The sequence below is a fragment of the Amphibalanus amphitrite genome, unplaced genomic scaffold (genome assembly GCF_019059575.1).
Source record: "Amphibalanus amphitrite isolate SeventyFive unplaced genomic scaffold, NRLGWU_Aamphi_draft 001809F_arrow, whole genome shotgun sequence".
NCBI classification, from domain to species: Eukaryota; Metazoa; Arthropoda; class Thecostraca; order Balanomorpha; family Balanidae; genus Amphibalanus; species Amphibalanus amphitrite.
The window spans coordinates 45,006-68,927 of record NW_024883302.1 but is presented as its reverse complement, the minus strand read 5'-3'; the positions used below and the strand labels follow the sequence as shown (position 1 = coordinate 68,927).

The 23,922-nt window shown below is 49.3% G+C and overlaps 2 protein-coding genes across 4 annotated transcripts; one reads left to right on the top strand and one right to left on the bottom strand.

Moving 5' to 3' along the window:
• Positions 1-2,148: 2,148 nt before the first annotated feature.
• Positions 2,149-8,320, top strand: LOC122375277 (serine protease svh-1-like). 2 transcript variants are annotated; one of them, XM_043354571.1, is made up of 5 exons: positions 2,149-2,242; positions 3,921-4,393; positions 5,215-5,637; positions 7,180-7,350; positions 7,785-8,320. In XM_043354571.1, the coding sequence occupies exons 1-5, from the start codon at positions 2,164-2,166 to the stop codon at positions 8,196-8,198; spliced, it is 1,560 nt and encodes a 519-aa protein (XP_043210506.1). In that variant the 5' UTR covers positions 2,149-2,163; the 3' UTR covers positions 8,199-8,320. The 2 variants fall into 2 exon arrangements, with proteins under 2 accessions (XP_043210506.1, XP_043210505.1); XM_043354570.1 differs by having other exon boundaries at positions 2,156-2,242; positions 5,218-5,637.
• Positions 8,321-10,498: 2,178 nt separating this feature from the next.
• LOC122375280 lies at positions 10,499-20,252 on the bottom strand. Of its 2 annotated transcripts, none has more exons than XM_043354574.1 (5): positions 19,752-20,252; positions 15,640-15,825; positions 13,848-14,008; positions 12,636-12,749; positions 10,499-11,515 (listed from the first exon to the last, which is right to left on the bottom strand). In XM_043354574.1, exons 1-5 carry the CDS (start codon positions 19,837-19,839, stop codon positions 11,465-11,467), a joined length of 600 nt encoding a protein of 199 aa, XP_043210509.1. In that variant the 5' UTR covers positions 19,840-20,252; the 3' UTR covers positions 10,499-11,464. The 2 variants fall into 2 exon arrangements, with proteins under 2 accessions (XP_043210509.1, XP_043210510.1); XM_043354575.1 differs by having other exon boundaries at positions 12,654-12,749.
• Between the last annotated feature and the right edge of the window lie 3,670 nt (positions 20,253-23,922).

The window sequence follows — 23,922 nt, the reverse complement described above, 5'->3', positions numbered from 1 at the left end:
TTCAGGCGATTCACGTGCCCATTTATGTCACTTATGGTGCAGGGGGGCATCTTCCCCAACGCCAGGGGGCGTCTTTCCCACCCTGTGGGGTAAGATGCCCCCTTTCACTTCTTCGGGAAAATGCTTAATAGCAAAAAAAGTTATCATATTTCAGGCACGAAAGTGTGATATTTTTGGAGAAAAATGATGTCGGCTTCCGTTGAAACTCCAAGTTTTTGCTTTCCGATCGTCATTAAAAACAGAAGCTTCTTATCCTAGGAAAAATAAAATGGGAAATCTTTCAAAGGTGGCACACTACCTTTAACCGAAGTTAAAGGAAACAGTCCACTTTCCTGAAATCAGTATTTTGCTATTGTTTTATGATTTTTTATGCTCAAAATAATCATGAAATAAAATAAAACCTTTTTGTAAAAACAATTATTTTCTATATTTTAATATAGGACGAACTATATTCTATGTAAAATAATGTTTGACGCGGAAACTTATTACGCATTGACCAATCATATTGCGTAGCTCAAACCTACGCATACTGCATTGGCTGTAAGCAGCACGCTGATTGGCTGACGATGACGTGGCTGCATTCCTGTGCAAGGCACGCATTCCTCTACAAGGCACTCTTTTCGGAACGAGAAATGGAATATCTTCGTCTAGGGTGATCGTTGAGCCGTAAAAGCTCTTGATTTGTGCTAGTCTCAGCTCAAGCTACGAAACTGCTATTCCAGCTCAAAACCCCATGTTAAAAGTGAACTATTTCCTTTAAGAGTCAGTACCACAATCACCCATCAGGGCTGGTAAAGTGTTATGTCCTATTGACGTCGTCGGGGACACAGTACCAGTAAAAGTTCAAGTACCCGGGGTCAAAATTACCACATTTAGTAACAGTAATAAATAACTTTCAAATAAAGCAGAAACTAAACGCAAGTAAAAGATATCATTGAATCCACAACGTATATCCCCTTTAACAAGGACATAAAAAGCCCCTATACCTAATACATACCTACAACGTGGTTATGAACAATTAGTAGCCACAACTCACTTCCTTAACAGCAAAACTACCGTCGACAGTTGCTAACGAAAACTAGATCAAACTAGATGATCAAACACATACTAACAGACGCTTAGACACCGACCCCGCTGTCGGCTGTGCTATTTCAAGCGGGGTTGATTGACGACCAGTTGTAGCCAGCTATACGACTAGACAAACGACTAGATTCGGAACCGGGGTATAACATGCGGGGTCGATAGTTTCTAGCCGTCGTCGTTGTGAGCTACCGATACAATAGCGACACCTATTGCATCTATTCGACGATCGTAGCGCCCCCTACCCTTTCCGGGTTCTTCGTCTGTTCGCTACCCGGTGACCGAGTGATGCCGTGACATTTAATTAACAAACTGGAGATTTCGAAGCGCGAGTCTGATAAGCAATTTAGTACATATGACTGCTCGTAAAAAAAATAATATAGAAATGAAACCTAATGAAACGCGTATCGTAGTTGCATGCAGCCTGCATACATGAATCGTAAAAAGGTCGGGGTCATTTTTCGCTCTCATTTTTTGGTTGGGGACGCAATTTGCTTTTTTACCAGCCCTATTCACCCATTACAAATATTTCCCTACTTTATTCTCCGAAGCGACTACGTCATGCCTATAGCACGTCATTGCCGTGGTCCGGTGGACGGATCATATCTGGAATTTCCCGTAGCAGCTGGTATTTAATCCTATCGCGTGATAGAACGGACAACTCACGTTTGGCGAAGACAAGATACATTAACGTTCCTATAAACGCTGTTGTTCGATCCAGATAGGCAGCTTTGGAGTGTGTGAGCGGCCTTTATACATACCAACTTCATATTCCATAATAAGAAATCATAGTCCTGTCCTGGGAATAGCTCACTGGGGCTTCGGTGTGAGTAGTAGCTTCTTATCAACTTAAATGCAAGCTTTTCGTATATAATTGCTTTTTGAAATGCAAAAGAAACGACAAATTTTCATCGATCACGATTTGGGTAAGCTATAACGCATCCAACGGCTGCTGTCCCTGAATCCGCCACTACCCACTACGTCCATCATTTTTGGCCACAAACCTGTCGCTCTGGCGCAGAGTGCGCCGTCGGCAGGCGTCAGCGGCGCGGGGCGCCGCAGTCGGGTCGCAGTGGGCCACCGATGCCAGTGCCGTGGAGGATGGATGGCGTGTGCCTTCGGTGGGTAGCGCTGCTCTACACCGCCGCCGGCCTGGTCCAGTGTAAGTGGACGAGGTGCGTAATATTAGTGGACGAGGTGCGTAATGTGAGAGGATGAGGTGTGTAATGTGAGAGGACGAGGTGCGTAATGTGAGAGGGCGAGGTGCGTAATGTGAGAGGAGGAGGTGCGTAATGTGAGAGGACGAGGTGTGTAATGTAAGTGGACGAGGTGCGTAATGTGAGAGGACGAGGTGCGTTTACCTGGCGGTGTGCACCTGGGAATATAGGTTACTTGAGTACTTTCCTATTAGTTGTCACTGTCAGCTGTATTATTATCTATCTATATTCTATAGGTACCTACCTTTTCCACTTAGGTGTTGTCTGCCTACATGTACACACATTCGCAGAAATATTCGATGCTTTCGTCATGATCGATATGATGCATTATTTATTTTGTGGCGCACGGGCGTCACTTTACGAAATTTATTGGTAGGGCTCTAATGGTTAATTTCGGAATACCAAAGCCATTCTTACCATGCACCGCCATAGGTTTAATGTTAAAATTCTGAAATTATTGCTAGGGCTCGGGCCCTACCAAGCCTATACAAAACGACACCCATGTTGTGGCGTTTTTATTATAGATATGTCGAATGCTGCAGCCGGTATGATGACTGCTCCAATATGTACACAGCCGGCAGAACAGTCCATATTCAGTGAAGATTCAGCCCAGATTCGGATCAACTTTAATTGCAGTTTGATACTTGCATAAAGCAAAGCCATTAGGGTTGAAAATACGTGACCGAAACTATTCGGCGGCACATTAGACAAAAGAGTTGTACCTACAAAGGACACTGGCCCCAAATTTGCACAGCAGATTGTGGCAGGGCTGTGGAGTCGACGGATTTTCGGTGACTCCGACTCCGACTCCGGCTCGGGTTTCCAAAATCGACTCCGACTCCGACTCCGACTCCGGTCACAACTGTCGACTCCGACTCCGACTCCGACTCCGACTCCGACTCCGCAGCCCTGGATTGTGGCCCGTCCAGTGGAGCTAGAGCGCTGAAAATGGCACCAAAAGTCTGGACTGGACCTGGAGTTTCTTCTTCCTAATCAATTTACTCTCAAAAGGTCACGCGAATTCGCGATATCACTAACAAGGTCGTAAGGTCGTTGGCAAGGGAGCAGCATCCTGTCTAGTGGACGGTTGATTGTGTTTTGTTGCGTTATGTTGGGTTGTTGGGTCAGCCACCAGCTGATATGTCGCATGGTGGCTCATGAGCCCATTTTCTCGGGACGGAAGTGTCTCGCACGTCGTCCAGCGATATAAACGACCGGAGGGCTATGCTGCTACTGGAGATGACCCTCCACCGGTTGCCTGGAGGGTTGACCGCCGGCCCAGGCCCCAGGCATGGCGACGTGATCGTGATCGTGACGTGATCAAAGATAAGCATGGAATGGTGCTGAGGCTAGAGGACAGATGGCGGACAGTGAATGTCGCAGAATAGCGTCTTGTCTGGGGTCGGGTCAGTAAACGTCGCAGGTTTGTATATCATGAGGCGGTCGGTAAATATGTCACGAACGATTCGTTTAGCGGGCGGTAAACGTCACAGACAAGCGTCTCGGCTGAGCACGGGAAATTTACAGCTTCACAGGCTATAGCGTCTTGTGCCGGATGGTGATTGCGCTATTGCCCCAGGTCATAGCTTACAGCTGACGGTCGCTGGTCGCGCCCCGTTCCAGACGCCGCCGGCGCCCAGGCCTGTCCCAGGGACAGCAGCCTGCGGCGCACGCAGGGCGGCTCCCTGTTCCTGGAGCTGTGGCCGCGAGACGAGCACGACATCTTCTCGGCGACCTGCTGCGGCGATCTGTTCCACTGCACCGAGCGCCGGGCCACCTGTCTGCGCTGCGGCGAGGCCGACTGCGACCCGCTAACCGAGCGGCTGCCCGGCTGTCCGGACACCAGCTGCCAGCCGTTCGGCTTCGTCTGCGACCAGCGGCATGACTGCTTTGACGGCGCCGACGAGAGCCACTGCGGTGACATCGCGCGCTCCTACCAGCCGATCGCCGGCACGGACATCACCGCCTGGGAGCTGGTCATCCACGGCGTCAGTCTGGAGACGTGCGCCGCCTACTGCTTCTTCCACCCGCACCAGTGTCAGGTGTTCAGCTACTCCAACACCAGCGGTGATGCCGACCCCTTCGCCGGCGTCACGGTAGGCACCAGTGAGAGTGGTGGGGTGATAGCTGCTGAAAGTCAACTGGATAGACACTCTAAGTCGGTGTAAACCGTCAGACAGCACCTTACTTATTTTGAGCAGCATCATCGAACTACCCCTTAAAGGGACCCTCCCACCTTAACATTAGATTTGAGTTGAGATAGCCAAAATGGGGTCCCTGGCTCACAATTACCGGTTTCGGCACTCACAACATCGAGAAATGCCTTAAATCGGAAATATTGAATTTCAAAATTGCAGCATTTTGATTCAGAGGGGCTAATGCTTAGGAATACCCCTCTGAATGTGTGACGTCAGCGCAGATATTTAACGATTTTTAAATGTTTGACTAAAACGTTTTGTAGCACGCGGTTGGTATATGCTATTTGCGCGCAACATCTGCCGCAAACGCCGCACTTCTAAAATAAAGTCGCTAGAAACAGCGGAGATCCCAAAAAAGTAAACAAAAGTAAAAGTCTAATATCTTGAAAACCGGTGAATATTTTTCGGTGAAATTTGGTAGATATTCGTCTTCGCTCTTTCTGAACCGAGCGACATCACTTTCATGCCAATTCATAAACTTTTTTGAAGGTGGGAGGGTCCCTTTAAAGCTTAAAACGAAGTACTCGACGGCCTTTCGCTGTCACACTAGACGGTAGAGTTAGACCATTGTATTGGTCACGCTCAACATCTCAAGAAAAAAATTGACCATGGCTAAGTGCACCTCAGTCGTTACGTGTCTTCTCATGGCGCCACGATACGCTCAGTCTTTAGGGTGCTCCAGTGCCACAATGCTAACACGCCGCGGCCTGGTGTTTCAGCAGGACCACCAGAAGTCTCTGGGCCGGCCGCTGTACAGCAGCCGCTGCCGCATTGGCTGCCAGGCGTGCGGTCTGGCGACGGTGCGGCGCGCCGACTTCGTGCTGTACCGCAGCACGGCGGCCACCGTGGAGCTGCGGACGCAGCTGCAGCTGACGCGGCCCGCCGGCGACCCGGCGCGCCTGCTGCTGCCGCGCCACCCCACCTGCGGCCGCCGACAGGCGCAGCGCACCGAGGTCGCCCTGGTCGACCGGCTCTTCGGCGGCGAGTCGGCGCTGCGCGGCGAGTTCCCCTGGCAGGCGCAGATCCGCACCTTCGACAGGAAGCTGGACTCCTGGGTGCACTACTGCGGTGGGGTCATCGTCAGCGAGCGGTTCGTGCTCACGGCTGCTCACTGTATGACCAAGGCCAACTCCGAGTATGAGGTGGGTCGGCAGTGGCACGCATGCAGTCAGTGCACTGAAAACAGTTTAACCCAGGGCCGGCGAGTAAACCGGTGTTTCGCGGGTACCCCTATCCGCAACCATTTTTAACCACCCTCCCAGGAGTACAGTAAGGTCCCATTGCAGTGTGGCCGTATCTGCCTCAGCGGTTATATCCGCTCAGAGCAGGTATGACTAAAAGGGGTTACCCTCCACGCCTACCCTTCGCCGACCAAATCACGAGGGCCAAAAAAACTTCCACGCTTGACCATATTTAAGGGAAATTATCTATATTACGACAATCTCACACCTAGAAAACATCAGTGAGAAAGTTTCACGTCGGTGGGAACGGTCAAAGCGAATTCCCATAGAAAATTCGACATGATCCAGTCACCGGTAGTCGTACAGACACCCCGAGATCAAGAAGATGTCTCGCGGTCGCGACAGCTTTCGTGACCTATATAAGAATCAAAATGGTCTCACTTGGTAGTTTCGGAAGAAAAGGTGTTGCCAATCGCCCCGTGATGAATATTGCAGAGGTTTTAAAGATGCACCCTAACAATTGTACTTTCGCCCCCACTTGAAACCGCCAAACAATGTCCAATATATCATTGGTGCAAAAAAAAAAGTTAAAAAATTGTTGTAATTCAAAACTGTATGAGACAACGCCACCTAGTTGTGCCAGTAGATCCAACTCCTTCAGGGCAGGTTATGTAAAGGTTCGCCATCCACGGATACGCGTTTACGATATCTCGAGTAGTTCCAACTCTTTCAGTGAGGGCTATGCCAATGACTCGACACCCGCGGGGACAATATCCGGTGCTGAGTAGCTCCTTTACTGCAGACTGTGGGTACGGTGCATATTTACGGGTAATAAGGCAGGCAAGTCTGCTTACCCTCTAGCTAGAATCTGGACATGGCGAGTTAATACACATATACCACCCGCAGAGCAACACTTAATTCGCCAGCTTCGGGTAAAATTGTTTTCAGTGTGGTGGAAACTGATCGCAGTATGTACCCTGGGCCTCGTTTCATAAAGCAAGTCCGTAACTTACGTCGGTTTTTGGTCTTGAATTGCAAGTGCATGTGAAGCGATGACGATAGTTTGAATTGTTGAATTTTTTTTTTTATATTTTAAGCAAGAACAGAAAGGCGAGGGGGAAATAACTTAATCGCTTCAAATGCACTTGCAATACAAGACCAAAAACCGACGTAAGTTACGGACTTGCTTTATGAAACGAGGCCCTGGTCTCTGGTTAGCATGGGTGCCCAGTGCCCACTGCTCACATATTAGCATGGATAATGCTTCATTATCATTATTTTTGTCTTATAGTGGATGAATTTGCCCTAGACGGCCATCTGCGGACTGAATCGTTTTACAAGTGTCTTCTTATATAAAGGTCATTAGCTTGGATGTCACGATAACGCGAGGCTAAGACACTTTATTGCATCGTATTTATGTCAGCAGTTTGTGACAACGTTTTATGCATGGAATGGATTATTTCTTAGGTTAGGACGTTGTCACATTATTCTGTTTTTCGTCAGGTGGTGGTCGGAGAGTACGACCTGCGCGTAAAGGAGAACACCGAGCGGGTGTTCGGCGTGAGGGAGAAGCTGAACGTGCCGGACTACCTGTCGAACGGCACCAAGGTCGGCGACCTGGCCGTGGTGCTGCTGGACCTCTCCAATCGGCCTGCCATCTCCTTCTCCGCAGAGGTCAGACAGCCGAGGGCGTCGCCGACGGAAAACGATGGGTCTGCGGGTTCGCGAACGTGCGATTCATCAAATCAGTTGTGATAACAACGGGTGAACTGTTGTCCACATGGATGTAAGCCGTAGCCACATATTCGATAGCTAATTACCAGTTCACGTGGACCAGACAGATTGGTGTCTCATAAAATTTCAATGAGGCTTTTCCTTTGCTGAGCAGTAAGCACGGCCCCAAAGATTTTAAGTATGCTGTCTCACCAAGCTATTCATAGGTACCTAAATTTATATTTACCGACTTTTAGCTTTACCGGCTTCCGCCGACGTTACCGTTAGAACTCTATCCCATCCCTGCCTGGTCGACCACCGACCCTTAGCTTTCACCTTAGAGCCATCAAATGCACGCACTGACGTCGGTCATTGACACCCCACCCCTCCCTCAGGTGCGTCCGGCGTGTCTGATCCGGCCCGAGGACCGGCCGCCGGCGTCCGGCACCCCCTGTGTCATCTCCGGCTGGGGCATCACGGTGCCAGGCACACGGACCACGCCGTCCCGGCTGCGCGGCGCCCAGGTGCCCATCGTCTCGGACGACTACTGCAGCGCGCTGGAGGTGTACGGGCCGCAGTTCGTGCCCGAGAAGATGGTGTGCGCCGGGTTCGTGGCCGGCGGCGTGGACTCGTGCAGCGGCGACTCGGGCGGCGGCCTGGTGTGCCCGGCAGCAGACGGCTCGTGGCAGGTGGTGGGCATCGTGGCCACCGGCAGTGACGTCTGCGGCGCCGTCGGGAAGCCCGGCATCTACACCGAGCTGCAGCCCTATTATACGAAGATATTAGAGATGATGAAGGCGCTGAGCTGAGCCGAGAAAATGAATGAAATTAAATTCACTTCATCATCAGCGCCGAGCGGGTCGTGTAATCTGATCAGACCATATTTAACGCCTCCACTTGGTGGAAAATAATAAACGAAAAGAATAAAGATGCTTTCTTAGCCACAGGATTTTCCCCAGTCTCGGTCATATACATTATGCCTACAGCTCGCGTGTATTTTTAAGCCTGTGTGGCTAATCCTAGTGAGGTGTGCGGACTGTAGGCAGGCTCTTCGACTGATTGCACAGCTGACAGCAAAGTGATGAGTTATTTTTATCAGATGAGCTGTGGCGATACTTCCCCGGCATGCCTTCTACGTTGGACTTCCCAGGCATTGAGAATGTTGCCGGCTAGAGACGGAGAGGCAAAACAGATATCTAAATTCATGTCAGCTTGCGTGGCAGAGGATTATGTACAGATCAGCGTACATTTTACAGTTCATACCATCATGCAGTGTATCGATTCTCATCTGATCCCTGCACCGCAAACACATCACCGCACTCCACGAAGCAGGTACTGCATGTGGTTCGCACCGCAATCCGATATGCGGACGCCACTATTGTCTGAACCCGTGCCTGAGCGGGTCCCTGCACCGGCCGCCGTAATCCATCAGTTCGTTTTCGCCGCACCGGACACTGGGCAGGTCGAAGATGCTCCGCAGTGTGAGCGAGCCCGGGTCGCAGACCAGCTGTCCGTCGCGGAGCGTCAGCATCTGCTGCGACTCGCAGCCGTCCGCGGGACTGAGCAGCTGGAAGCAGCCGACGGCCGGCGGCTGCAGCAGCAGCCAGCTGCCGTCCAGCACGCACGGGTTGTCGGCGCAGCGCGGCCGGGACTCGTCCAGCGGCGCCGTCAGGTACTGGCCCACCGGGCACGGCCCCTGGCTGAGCGCCGGGTAGCAGCGGCCGTCCGCCGGCCAGAGCACCCGGCCCGCGCCACAGTCGCACCGACCCCGGCCGCGCTCGTCCCGCACAAGAACCCTGCCGGGCGGACAGGCGGTGGGGTCCTCCGCGGACAGACACTCGTCTCCGACCATCAGCTGGTCCTCGGGACAGGGCAGCGGCCGACAGCCGGCGTCTGTGCCCTCCGGCGAGAGCAGGAACAGGTGTCCGTCGGGGCAGTCCCCGGCCAGCGCCAGCATCCGACACCGACCGGTCACGGGGTCGGTGGCAGACACCGTCCTCCCGTCACAGGAGGGCAGCGGCTGCACCGCTCTGGTGTCCGCGCCGAACGAGTCCGGGAAGATGACACTGCCGGCGGTGAGAGCCCGGCCCGCCCCCGTCCGGACAGCCACTCCCGCTGCAAGGCTCGCTGGGTGAGTGGGCAGGCGACTGTCTGAATGCCTATGGCGATCCGATGGGACAACACGCGGAAGGCCTGGTTCAACAGTTCTGTCAGCATCGGGCACGTTGTGGAGTGTCTCTTCATGCTGCTCAGTCGGGTGAACTGAAGACCAATCACCATGATCAGGTAGAGATGTTTCCACTAGGTCAAGGCTAGAACTGTGGGTCTCTGGTCGAAAACGGTCGTCTTGTTCTTCTTCTGAATGGTCGGATGCTTCGTCAGAAGATGGACTAAACACCAGTGCGCTTGTTTCGCTACTTGAGTGTCCTTCCGGGTCTTCATCACTTTCTGGTGGTTGTATCTCATCCAAGGTCATTCCTCGTAACCTTGATTGCGACTCCAGATGAATGTGGAACTTCACCGGGGACACCTGAACCCCGCCAGGCAGATTTATTGAAGTAGGAAGCTCGCCAGGAAACAAAATCTGACGATGGCCGCGCTCGACTACAGTCAAGGAAAGCCGCCAAGTAGATCACTAACAACCTCCGCATGTTTGAAGTTCTGAACCAGCGTTTGAATATGCAGTCCTCGGAGTCGAAGAAGTCAAGTATCACACAGGTGGAAGGCAGAGCCCTGATGTCCCTTTAGACGCCTCCACCACCACGCACAGACGACACGTGCGCTCCGACCGGCGCCGAATGCGGAACTGTTGCGCCACCGACCGGCTGGTTCCGTGACCTCCGGGGAACGCTGGACGGGCACAGGCCTCCCAGCTGTGTATACAACGGGCGTCCGATAGAGGATATACACTGGCCGGCCACGTCAATCACCAGATCAGCCGTCCAATGGCGCCCGCTTCTGATTTCAGACGACTGAAATAGAATGCGTTTCAGTATTTGTGTGGAAATGGTTGATATCTGAGATGTTCATGATGAAATTCAACAAACATTTACGAAGGTCGACATTACGCGCGTCTTCCAACATCTATGATGTCTGTCATTGTCGACAATCATGGACCAACCAGTGTATTGGAAAATATACATTCGATGAACAATGACCTGCATCCTGAGTGCAATGTTAGTATACACGTGATCAATTGCAAAAATTCAGTTGGTGTAGCCGGCTCTTGCAGAATGCCCTTGTTTACTACGTGTCATCGCCGTTTGGCGTTTAATTGTTTTAGGCCTGCGCTCCTCCCTCTTCTTCAGCTAAACTTGTTGATGTTCTGGCTATCGCTATGCACCGTTTTGAAACTATTCGCGACGATACCGGGGAAGCTTAAAGGCGCATCGATGCATATTGCATTAGTTAGTGATTGTAACAGCTACGCAAAATTGCAAGACATGGGAGGAAAGAAAAAATATAATACAAATCTCGCCATTAACGATCATGTTGATAGCTTCACCGTGTTTCTCACACCTTGCAGCAGTGCCCAAAACCTCCACAGACATGAACCCTGCATAAACCACGGAAGGAACCACATTCTTACTAACAAACAGTCGTCCCACCAAACAGCGGATACCGATTGTGCTGCTGCAGATTATCTTCACATCGATGTCCGTACACACAGTACCTCAGTTGCCGTTCCGCTTCCAGGATCAGCAAGTTCGTTATCGTTCACTTCTTGTAATCACGAAATTCTCACATCCCGTGTGATTTGTCCAGATGTCCCGTGTCCAGTATTACTACATTGGACAGGGGAGCGGTGGAGGTCACGCAAGCTGCTCAGTCTCGATGTCAGTTCAGTAGCAGTTCAGCACTGCACGCGACCCCGAGCGACGCCACTGGAGTGATGCGGCCCAGTCTGGCCATAGGGACGGATGAGTTCATCGCTTGTGCGGGAGCAGTACGTATGCTGTACGGAGTATTTCTTCGCTATTAGAGCGCGCCTGATGGCTTTCAGCGACGGAGTGGACAGCAGCCCTCCGTTTGGTGTGGAGCAGCCCTCCATACAATTGTCTGTGTGGAGGGCGATTTATGCCACCATTTCGGAGCTCTGTTCGCGGTCTTCCACACCGCCCTCGATCTGAAATAGTCCAACCAACCACAGGCGTCATGTGGTGGTAAGCAGTTCATTGGCGGTGAAGAGTTTCCTTACGATTTGCAAACTTTTCAAGTAGGTACCTTTTCACCCGATAGCAAAAAAAAAAAAAATATTAGCATTTGCAATGATTACGGAGCGAGCGAAGCGAGCGTAGTCTTTCCTTAGATTAACGGAAATTTCTGAGTATGAGCGGCCGGCCGGCCGGCCGGCCGGCCGTGGTCACGCTTTTGCGAAGCTTATATCTCAGCAACCACTTGACCGATTTACATGCGGTAATTTTTGTAGGGTAGCTTCATTCCTTCTACCAAGTATTGAACTATTCCCGATGCATGTGGGTGACCCCTTATGCACGTGCCACGTGCAAAACGAAGAGGTGTCACTTTTGTAATTGTTGCAATATCTCGGTAACTACTGGGCCGATTGCGCTGAAAGTTGGCATGTAGGTAGGCACCCACTAGGCAATGCATATCCATGTGCCAGAGTTGGGGTGCTGCTGCACGTGCGCACGTGCAGGGGTCGATTCCAGATCTCGAGAACGGCTGGACCGATTGCGCTCAAATTTGGTACACGGTTAGGGACCAGTTAGTAGGGTGCCGTGCACAAGTCAGTTGGGACCCATTTTGCACGTGCGCACGTGCAGGGTGCCGCTTCCAGATCTCGAGAACGGCTGGGCCGATTGTGCTCAAATTTGGCACATCGCTAGAGACCGGTTAGTAAGGTGCCGTGCACAAGTCAGCTGGAGGTACCCCCTCGCAATTTCGCACGTGCAAGGCCCACCCTCTCGCTCGCTCCGTTAGTCGCCACAAAAGGCGTTATACTGGTGAATAATTGAATAAAGTGAGATGAGTTGGAACTATGGAGGAGAGATGTTCGGTTTAAGTCTTACTTCATAAGAATGAGAGGTGAAGTAAGACATTTGTCTAAAGAAACACAAAGCGATGAGTGTTCGATGTTGCCATAGTGCCCTCCACTTACACTACGCAGATTCATCACTCCCCCTTCTTTTCATCCTTTTCCATTTAATACACTTCTCTTTCCATCATTCCTCCCTATTCCATACCACGTCGTACCGCCTATCCCAGTACTGTGGTACGCCAGTTACCTTCTCATCGTCTCTCACCGGCTCGTCATCCGACCGCATGGTGGTCCTGGACTTGGCGCGGCCGGCGCTGCGCAGGTTTCGCACGCGCGCGCTCTGCACGCGCTTGTTGAGCAGCTGTCGAGCACACAGGGGACGGGACAGATCAGCGGGTGGCTGGCGTGACGGGCGCTCGTTGTCAGCGCCGTTTGGGGCGATGGCGGTGCCGCCGACGAAGCGGCACAAATTGGGCCAGGTGAACACGACGAGCACTTAAAACGCGGTGGGCGCGGAGGCGAACGACATCGGACAGCCTGGCAAAACACTGGTGCTGGCGCGCGATATCGACGGTCTTGTTACGTCACTAACCCAACAGCCAATGAGATGGCGCCATTGCGATCGACCCATCCGATCATAGACAGTCTAGTTCAAGGGCATCGGTCAATTATCGGTCAAACTCGGCTATTTCCAAACTTTAAATTGTTTCACACTACTTCATTAAGTATGGTACGCCTTTTACTCATATCGGATGAGGCTGACTCATGAAATTTTGTCAAGAGGCACGATCCACCCATTTTTGTGAGCATTTTAAAGGCTCTGGATATGTGAGCCAAACGGCAGTTGCAATGTTATTGTTGCCTCTTAAAATTGCATTCATGTTACTGCTTTGGATAGCGTGCTGTAAACAGCATGTTTTTTTTGTTCGATGATTCGCTCAACTATATGATAATCAGACTCTGCAATTGAGTCCAAATGATTGCCTAAATGTGTGACTTGCTGTCTGCTGGGGCTTCTGTCCACTCAGGACGCCCTGCGCACTGTATTACTCTGTACAGTGTACATTATACAACGTATATGTAATGTAATGAATCTGGACACAAGAGATCCGATCGACCACAACCAGATTGCGTCGCCTGACGCCCATACAAGGATAAATCGGAATCGAGTCTTTATACAAATGCAGGATAAGCAGCATATGCTAGCTGGAATAAAAACTTCCTCTAGTATTTCGTGCGCAAGGTTATTATGGTAAAGTTTACCGCAACCAGCCATGAAAGATTTCTACATATGCCGGTTTTTCCATTGTGAGTGGTAAGTGCCGCCTCTCATGTAAACATCTTAGAGCGAAAACACCCAAGCCCAGCTTAAAAATGCTAACACACTAGTACAATAAACACGCTGACTCAGAAATAATTCGGGTCTACCGAAGCGTGCACCATTTATGGACTTCCCAACCTGGTTTCGTCGTTCGGCGGCGCCGGCGTGTTTTCCTTGGAAGGTCTCCAGCGTCAGCTGATTGTCCTCCAGCCGCGTGAACCGCTTCGGTGGGTGTCGCTGTATGAGACTCTCGCCCGGCTCCAACGGTATTTCAAATGCCACTGCTGACGAACCATTGGCTGCAGAAAATATCGAACACGGTCAAATTTGTTTTTAAAGAGATTTCAACACGGTAAGGTTTATTTGCTATCGGTGGGGGCTACTTGATGCAAAATGCAGCGTTAAATGAAAACTGTTAGATATTCTTTTACATTTTTGTTTAGATCGGGATTTTAAAAAGGCGGTAAATGACATGCAGATATGGTCGTAGGGTAAGGTGCCTAATTAGCGACCACCTTCATTTGAACAGTCATTGCTCACGCTCTAAGGGTGCCACTGTATTACTGGCTTGATTTTCGGAATGATCGTTCATTTTTCTATTAAAATATAGTCATTTTCTGCCCCAATGTTCACTAACTTATTTGTAGTGAGCATTTTGGCAAACCATTGCAAAAAACGCTAATAGGGAACTCTTCCCGATTAGCGACCGGGGAGGGTCGCTAATAAGTCTATGGGTTTCCCCATATTAAAAATGGCAAAAAATGCGACGCCTGAAAAGATGAAATATGATCTCAAAAAGGTAACCTATACGCAAAGCACTCAATCACTTGAACAAGAACATTTATCCAACACATTTACGAATGTAAAAACTGATCACGTTATGCACCGAAGGCGGAAAGAAGGCGGAAACCCGTGTAAATTTTGCGGGCTATCTCGTATGATATTCGAGGTCCGCGCTAAATTCGGCACCCTTGCAGTCGGTGACGACATTTGGCATCCCCTGCCGCACATTGCAAGCTTCAGCAACACCTCATTTTCATTTCTCTCTTTTCCCCTTTCTTTCCCTTCTTGAGCTATTTGCGACCATGTCAGGCACAAATAGGAAATACAAGATATCTTGGCTCGCTACGCGTCGCGTTGGCCATAAAATAATTAAGGAGAAAATTTGGGAACGATTGGTGTTCGTCCCGTGATGATCGGACGTCTAAAAGCTTCGATATTCGCGAAAAACTTGCTGAACTTGCAAAAGTACTTGGTACTTGCTTGGTACTTGCAAAAGTACTTGGTACTTGCCAAAGTACTTGGTACTTGCTTGGTATTTGCATAAGTACTTGGTACTTGCTTGGTATTTGCAAAAGTAAAAAAACTGAGCACTTCAAAAAACCCGCAAACCGACGCAAATAGAATAGTTATATGAGTTGCGACTTGCGACACATTTTTAACCGCCATGCTGTGCACAGTTAAGCGATTCACTATGGAAAAACGGCAATCAATTGAAAAAGGAATGTCCATTCAGAATAAAAAGGTGCATCATCCTAATGTGCATCGCTTTTCATCAGAGAGGGCCCAAACACACACGTTTTGGATAAGAAACTCATCATTTTTATTTAAACTCGCCTGAAACGTCCCACCAGAAACATCGACGACCGGAAAATAATTTAATTTGATAACCAAAGTATGGCTGACCTTTTGACGATGTTTTTACCCCGTTTTCTTCTGCCAGTTTTTTCTGTAGGGAGGTAGGTCGCAAATCGGAAAGGGTCGCTAATTAGGCACCTTACCCTACTTATAGTGACATTATGTGACCTCATAACAGATCAGGAAGACAGTCTTTCGCCAATAACTTCCTTAATCAGAACAAGATGCAGATACGGAACCGCTTGAAGCGTGAGGAAGCCCTTGGACGATCTAACGTTATCTGCCCCCTCACCCTGCAGTTTGACGGGCTGCAGTTCGGCCGGCGCCTGGACCAGCGGCACGGCCGGGCTCTCCGGCTTCACCACCGTGCTCGAGGAGTCCGGCTGGTCGGCCGACTGGCCGCTGGCCGGCACGCGGCCCGAGCCGTCCGCAAACCCGTTCTCCACGGTGCCATTCTCCCCCGGCGTGTGACCGTTTTCTGCAACAGAAGGGTGAGGACACTCCGTCAGGGAAATCGCTCTCAGTCGCTCCGTCAGGTACAATCACTTTCAATCGCTCCGTCAGATGGAAAAAGGTCAACAACGCTGTTACATGCAACTGCCTATCTATAGGTACGAGTATGCGTAGCTTATTCTGTAATTGTATCTCATCTTAACCCTCGCCGGACCTAATGGTTTTCTACATACGCGCCGGCCGAGGGGGGGGCGGGGCGGGTACGACCCCCCTCGCCGCTTCGCCCCTGGTGGAGCTAGCGCGTCGCGGAAAAAACGAGCGTGTGCGCCGTTACGAGACGCAGAGATTGGTACCCGATTTTAAGGTCCTAGGTCAACCGGTGACCTCTGAGGTCAGGTCAAGTGCCCCAGAGTACGGTTCAGTTTTTGGTGAATAACTTCGCAAAAAACGGCCGCAGAGCCGCGATTTTGGCAGCATCGTGTTCGCCTTGCTCAGGCGCGTCGAATGATATACTTTTTGTTCGGGTCAGGTCAACTTAGGGTGTTGACCTCAGGTCAAGGTCAGGTCAGCACCCCCAGGTCACGAAGTTGGTCGAAAGAGGTCATGTCGCATATCATTCGATTCGGCAGGTCTTCCTGAGTCCATTGGTGGCTTTCCCGACTCGCTAGCTCAATTTGATCGGGAGTTATTGACGAAAAACTAATATGACCTTGATGACGTCATAAATGACGTCACGGAAGGTCAACATTGCAAAAGTGACGCATCTAACCTTGCAAGGAGTGCATCAAATCACGATTCTGTGTGCTTGAGATAGTTGGAGATCGTTCCCGGCGCCAGAATAGCAGTTTGAATTTTTCCCCATTGACTTATAATGGTGAGGTCACGAAAATGACCTGACCTCATATGACCTTTAGGAAAAATCCGAGATATACAAGTTGTGAGACTCATAATGGATACTAGATCCTGCAAGTTTCATTTCCCTGTGACATCTCCTCTGGCAGTGAGGGCGTTGCGAAGTTGCGACATCTGAAGACCGTGCAGAGGTTCACTTATGACGTCATAGGTCAGTGACCTGACCTGACCCAAAAATGCGGTTGGTGTCAAAAGATGCGGCTTGGATCAAAGGTCAGGTATGCCAAGTTTCAGCTCTCTATCGCCAGCGTGTTCGGAGCTATCGCGAAAAAACCCTATGGGGGGGGGCGGCACCCGCCCCCCCCCCCTCGGCCGGCGAGGGTTAATGCATTATATACCCGTCCTACCTGTCACCCTTATCCTACCTGTCACCCTAGCCTAGACTACGTGTAACTTTTGGGGACACATCAATTATAACCATCCTCATGGTGTACTCGTAAGTAGGTGCAATGTTGACTGCATCGAACAGAAGGATGTCGCGTGCAGGTCAAGCCATTACCGTTTGAGTTTAATTTACATGCGGCTGACAGTTTGTCACGAGCCAGAGTGGTGCGTCATTCCGAATGTTCACTATAGATTGCGCGGTTGTAACGGGGAAACATCACTATCAAATTATGTGTCATTGTTACCTTTGACTGGAAACGTTCGTGTTGTCAAATTAGTTGGATGGTCGATTCTTAATCACTCGGCTGGGAATTATCAGTATCAGGCAATGTCGGAAAATCATTGAAGTGATGCCATTTTTTAAAGCTTCATGAACAGTTGAACGTATCATACATCGTATATCATATGTATTTGTACCTCTAACACCAAACTTTAACGCCGACTTTTTATGTTATCTATTCCTATAGTGAATGTATGTTCACTGAATTCATTGGTGGTTTTTATTTCTAAAAATCAAATAACACCTACCCGGTGCTTTGGATGTCTGTCAACTTAGTTCATCATGCTCCTAGGGAAATCAGCCAACCAGGTAAGTACTAGGTAGGTTATCTATGTCCAATGAAGTTGGCAGTTGCCTTAGATCATGAAAAATGACGGACCTCCGCTTTAATCCTCGCGGACGTTTAATCCCCCCCCCCCCCCCGGAGAATATTGGTGGTAGCTCCCGAACGCTTATTACGGAGCGAGCGAAGCGAGCGTAGTCTTTCCTTAGATTAACGGAAATTTCTGAGTATGAGCGGCCGGCCGTGCGGACGCTTTTGCGAGGCTTATATCTCAGCAACCACTTGACCGATTTACACGCGGTAATTTTTGTAGAGTAGCTTCATTCCTTCTACCAAGTATTGGACTATTCCCGATGCATGTGGGTGACCCCTTATGCACGTGCCACGTGCAAAACGAAGAGGTGTCACTTTTGTAATTGTTGCAATATCTCGGTAACTACTTGGCCGATTGCGCTGAAAGTTGGCATGTAGGTAGGCACCCACTAGGCACTGCATATACATGTGCCAGAGTTGGGGTGCTGCTGCACGTGCTCACGTGCAGGGGTCGTTTCCAGATCTCGAGAACGGCTGGACCGGTGGCGCTCAAATTTGGTACACGGTTAGGGACCAGTTAGTAGGGTGCCGTGCACAAGTCAGTTGGGACCCATTCTGCACGTGCGCACGTGCAGGGTGCCGCTTCCAGATCTCGAGAACGGCTGGGCCGATTGTGCTCAAATTTGGCACATCGCTAGAGACCGGTTAGTAGGGTGCAGTGCACAAGTCAGTTGGAGGTACCCCCTCGACATTTCGCACGTGCAAGGCTCACCCTCTCGCTCGCTCCGTTAGTCGCCCCAAAAGGCGCTATACTGGTGGAATAGGAAAACGAAACTTTCAGAGCCTTTTATCCTATTATATGTACTCCATTCACCTCTGGCGGCGAATGGGGTAACTACGGTCAATCAATTTCCTATCAATCAATTGACGTGAACCTCAAATAGCTGCTAAAATTAGCGTTTTAGAGATAAAGACGAATTACGAGCACGGTTGTGTAGCGTTTGACCTAGCAAAAAATAGAAAAATAGTTTTGGCGACCTGAGGTCAGAGGTCAGGTTAATGACTCCGAGCCTGGGATTTGGGTTTTTCGCAAATAACTTCAACAAAATGCTTTTAGAGCAACGCCCGTGGTAACAACGCATTCGCCTTGACAAGCCGCGTCGAATGATAGATGTTTTGTTTGGAAAAGGTTTTGTTGACCTCATGTGACCTCGAATGACCTTTGGTTGACCTTGACACATAAAAGGTCTATTATAATGGATTCGTAGCCACTGATCACGAATCTGGCATCCATTTTCCTCTAAGCGTTAATTTAGAGCCTCCGGATGGCAAAATTATCTTAATTATTATTACTAGCTTGAATCAGTGAAATAGCCTTCTATCAAGGATACTCTTTCGTGACCATGACTTTGGAGCAGCCTTGTCCCGCAAGATGAACCACAGATAGGGACCTTGTAAGCCTCAAAACTTTTCAAAACATCTTGAAATTTAGTACACAAGATGTTCGAAAAATTGAAAAGTTTGAGGTCAATTTCAAGCACGACCTTGACCTTGAACTTTGATTTGTAGCATATTTTTCGGAATCCTCCATTTCTCTTCTTTCGTTTAATACCCATTTTTAGTGGGTTGTATGCATCCTGCCGTCCTCTAGAACGCTCACTTTGAGATCACTACACATTTGCCGGTTTTTGCCTTTGACCTCGACCTCTGACCTTGAACGTCGACCTGAGGTCAAAAATGTTAGGTGCTGTAGAATCACCTCGTAGAGACCTTTCATTTGGCACCGCTTTTGTTTACGTAGCTGCCTTATTTACGGAGTTGACAGGGGGAGGCGAAAAACGTCCCCCCCCGGGCTGCTGTGGCTGGGATCTCCGGGCCCGGCCGGGTTAAAGGCTGGGAGTGTGTGTGAGCCTTGCATGCTTTCCACAGCTTTTGCATGCATGCTTTCCAAAGTTTGGCGACGCAGTAACTGTAAAATCGGGCCTCCTAGAGACGAATTATGAATTCACTAACACATACTTTGGAAAGGCATAACTCATCATTGCTCGTCACATCGTACCTTTATGCTGGTCGAACTTTGTGACCTCAAGAACTTCATCGGTGAGCGGCTGTACGGCGGCGACCGCCTTGGACCCGCCACAGCCCATATCAGCTGTGCCGAGCTCCTGCTCAAGACGTCGATCGCAAAAACCTACACACCACGTGCCGCTGAGGACCCGACACCACCGCCGTCACCGAGACGGCACCATGGAAGCGCTTCACTCTTGAAGAACACTGAGAGCTATCTTGTATGACAAGGATCAGATCAAAGCCCCTGAATTCTTTGATTGTCGTCGATGATTATCGACGGAAGAGAGGACTTCTCAGCTAATCGATCGTCCGGTCGACGAAACCCCTCGACCTGTAGCTGGATGAACCACTGCAGTTATAAAGCAACAGGGCCACTGCTGAAGTTGCTTCCTCCGACGTGCCCGCGTCTCCAGGTGTCGTCTCACCGCAGGTCCTGGCCCTCCCGCTGATCGCCGATCCCCTGCCGGCCCCGTCACCCGACTGGATGCCGCGGCGGTCCGCCGGTCCGGAATGCACCATTATCGATCGGACAGGTGCCGCCGGCCGACAACGGGGGCGCACGCGGTGGCCGTCGGTCGACACTGGCGGGTGACACGGTACACAGCGTCGATCGGTCCCCGGAACCGGCCGATCGTTACCTGCTGGAACTGCAGCCCCGCCGACAGACGACATGGGCGGGCCGATCGATTCTCCGCTGTGTACTATTCTGCGCCACTTACCGGGAACTGGATACGCCGCGGTAGAATAACTGATTTCACCATAAGTCAGTGAGTCATGACCTTTCTGATCAGATTTCTTGTAAATACATACGTCATCCTTCAAGAAAAATACCAGGTGCATGCGTTAACGGATTTGAAAAGTAAGATTGTGATTAACCCGCGCCCCGTAAAGTTGATGCCCGGAGGGGTTCTGAAAGTTGGCGATATCTACAGCCGTTTAGGAGATATCCACGGAAAAGGACAGGGGAGCCGTTTCGGCCCCCGTGTCCTTTTCCGTGGATATCTTCTAAACGGCTGCAGATATCGCCACTAAACTTTCAGGAACCCTCCGGGCATCAATTTTACACATTGAGTACAAAGAACAAGTTCCAGAGGCTATGATAGGTTGGCCACAAATGACGTCAGAATGACGTCATGTTCTGCAATTTTCGACCCCAAAAAAGGTTTTGCGAGAAGAGCTGTCAGGCCTACAGCTTTGAAGATACAGAAAAAAATGTCATACATTAAAGGTGTAGAATTGACAGGGCTACAAAACGACTATCTCGGATTTTTGAAATTTGGGTATTTTGACTCCTCAAAATGAAAAAGTAATTTTTTGGATATATTAGCCAGAAAATCCAAAAAGCTCTTGAATTTCGAAATAACCGGAAATATACCTACCGTCTTCTATCTACATACCAAATTTCAGATCGATATCTCGTTTTTTGGCCAAGTTATAGCGAAAAAACTGTTCAAAAATGATGACGTCAAATTTTCAAACTCAATTTTTGGCAATTCTAGACCACGTAGCGCAAAACAAAGACCATCATTAGACTCCCCGTGACGAGTTGCATCAAATCTATACCCGTTTTATACAAAAATATCAATTTTGAAATTTGACCTAATTTGACCTGACCTTGACCTGACCTTCGCCAGAAATTAACCTTAACTGGCCCCAAAGGCTGCCTGACCCACATAATCGCATTTGTCATGTAAAATGGCCCATAAAACATGTAGCACACGACGCTTTCATATTGTGACCCTCAGTGACCTGACCTCTATGACCTGACCTGGCATCAGTGACCTCAGATAGCAATGTATGTGTTTGACGAACAATCTACCATCGATGATTTTCAATAACTTACCAATTTACTCGACTTCACAACACATTTCTTGAAATGCTTGTGAACGGTGAAAATCCGACCTTTGACCTGACCTGTGACATCATCGGTTGGACCGAGGTCAATGAAATTTGGTCGCAAGGTAATACAAGGTTTAATAGCCCCGGTGGGGCTATTAACCCGCGCCCCGCTGGGCTATTCAGCCATACGCGCCCTGCTGGGGGGGGGGGGCAGATTCTGCCCCCCCCCCCTGTCTAACTTCCGAACCGATGGTCGTAGAAAGACGGGGAAAACGGCAATCGAAAGCTCTCAACAAGGCGGATCTTAAGAGCCCAAATTTTTTTGCTCAAGTAGGTCAGAGGTCAGGTCAAGGTCAGGTCAAGGGTACAAAATGCAAGTTTCTACAGTATCGGCCTTGCACCGTAGTTGCCGAAGAATGGACTGAGACTGATTGCCCAAAACATGTTCTTAGACTACCAAGACAATATTCCTTGCATACAATGTCATTCAAAGGTCAAGGTCAAGGTCAGGTCAGGTCAGGTCACCAAAAACAAAATATAGAAAAGGGCATGTGCGACATATGTTTTATGGGTCATTTTACTCATAAATTCAATAGGCACACTCAATAAGTGATATGGACCACCTCTGGATGAATTTCAGGTCGAGGTCAGGTCAAGGTCAGGTCAAGGTCAGGTCAAGTGAGGTCAAATTTTGAAGTTGGTTGTTAAGGCCTAAAAAGGTGTCTATCTGATGCAGTTTTTCACGGCGAATCGAATGGTGCTATTTTTGTTTCCGTACGAGGTTTAGACCTTCCAAAAAAAATCATTTTTTTCAAAAAATTTGTACGTCGTGACGTCATAAAATTTTGAATAACTCCCACATTTTTGAACCGATTCTTCTAAAAATTAGTATGTAGGTGCACATAGACCACTTCACTGACATATATTCCGGTTTTTTCGATACACTCACAATTTTGGATTTCATAATTATTTTCCCAAAAAAGTCGGGTTTTCTAAAGTTGGCCAAAAATCCAAAATTTCCAAAAAAACGAGATAGCCATTTGAGACAAAGTATAATCACGTATAACCTTTTTTTGTTACGTCTTGATTCCTTTAAAAATGAAGATGTTAGCGGCGTTTGAAATTTTGCCGTTTTCAAGGCGAAAATGGCGAACATGACGTCACTAAAACGTCAATTTCTCAAAATTTTCCGACGGATTTCGCTCAAATTTTCAGGGAACGTGTCAAATTGATATATGATAAGGTACTGAAAGTTTGACGTCGCTGGCGTAACGCGTTTAGAAGCTATTGGCGAAAAACGGGAGGGGGCAGATTCTGCCCCCAGCGGGGCGGGGGTAAATGCCGTTTGAATTGTGAAAATCGGCCGGTAAAGTTCCAAAATCTTAGGGGGGGGGCTAAACGGCCCCTTCCCCTACGGGTGCAGTGGGGTCCGCCGATAGCCCTACGGGGCGCGGGTTAAAACATGTATATTCTGTTGACATTATGCAGTGGTTCTGCATTGTCGACAAATCATATTTCTCGAAGACAAAAGGCTGTTAGATTGATGCGCTGCCCATTGCTCAATGCTCACCCACTGAAGGCCTATTGAGTTAATGGCGAGTTTTACCTTTGAAACCCAACTTCATCTCCATGCCGCAGAAAAGCATACCTACCGTACTGATGCCGTAGAGAGACATCTGTATTTATCCGATTAATTAGCATTCAGGTTAACCACTAACCAGTGTCATCGAAGATGAAGTTACGAATTGGTCGCCCTTTGGCTATAACTAGTTACTAGTTACGCCAAAGAGTGTAACTTATGAAGTTTCCCATTATCAAAACTGCGTGGAACTGGTGTGTGGTGTGCATATTTATTCTACATATTGACGCACCATGCTGTGCATGCGTGCGGCGTGCACGTAGATGTGGGTTCGTGTGTTCGTGTAGGTATGCGATGCATGCATATTGAAAATACGTGTCGCCGTATCACATCAAACAAGACATTGGCAGGGGCAAGGCCCTAAAAACAAGTGGCTGGAATTTTTTCAGATTTGGTGATTACCGCAAATGACCATCGCTATGTTTATATAACACCGACACTGACACTGAACATGACTCTGTATCATCTCCGCACGTGGTATGGCGATGGATAAGAGCCATCTCAAGTCAAAAGCTCACATCTGCCCGGGTTTTCCCACCAGTTACCTATTTCCCCTGCCCTGAAAGCTGGGGAAGACTAATCCATTGGGAGCCGTGTCCTGCCCGTTTATGCATTAGGTGAAACAGAGACGAGTAATTGGCTTGTTCAGCATGGAGAGAGAGAGAGAGAGAGAGAGAGAGAG

Coding starts and splice junctions, on each gene's coding strand:
- LOC122375277 (XM_043354571.1), top strand. CDS start 2,164: ATGCCAGTGCCGTGGAGGATGGATGGCGTGTGCCTTCGGTGGGTAGCG. Junction 5,638..7,179: donor AGGCCAACTCCGAGTATGAG/GTGGGTCGGCAG, acceptor GTTTTTCGTCAG/GTGGTGGTCGGAGAGTACGA. Junction 7,351..7,784: donor CCATCTCCTTCTCCGCAGAG/GTCAGACAGCCG, acceptor CCCCTCCCTCAG/GTGCGTCCGGCGTGTCTGAT.
- LOC122375280 (XM_043354574.1), bottom strand. CDS start 19,839: ATGGGCTGTGGCGGGTCCAAGGCGGTCGCCGCCGTACAGCCGCTCACC. Junction 14,009..15,639: donor GCAGCCCGTCAAACTGCAGG/GTGAGGGGGCAG, acceptor TATTTTCTGCAG/CCAATGGTTCGTCAGCAGTG. Junction 11,516..12,635: donor CGGTGAGAGACGATGAGAAG/GTAACTGGCGTA, acceptor GGACTATTTCAG/ATCGAGGGCGGTGTGGAAGA.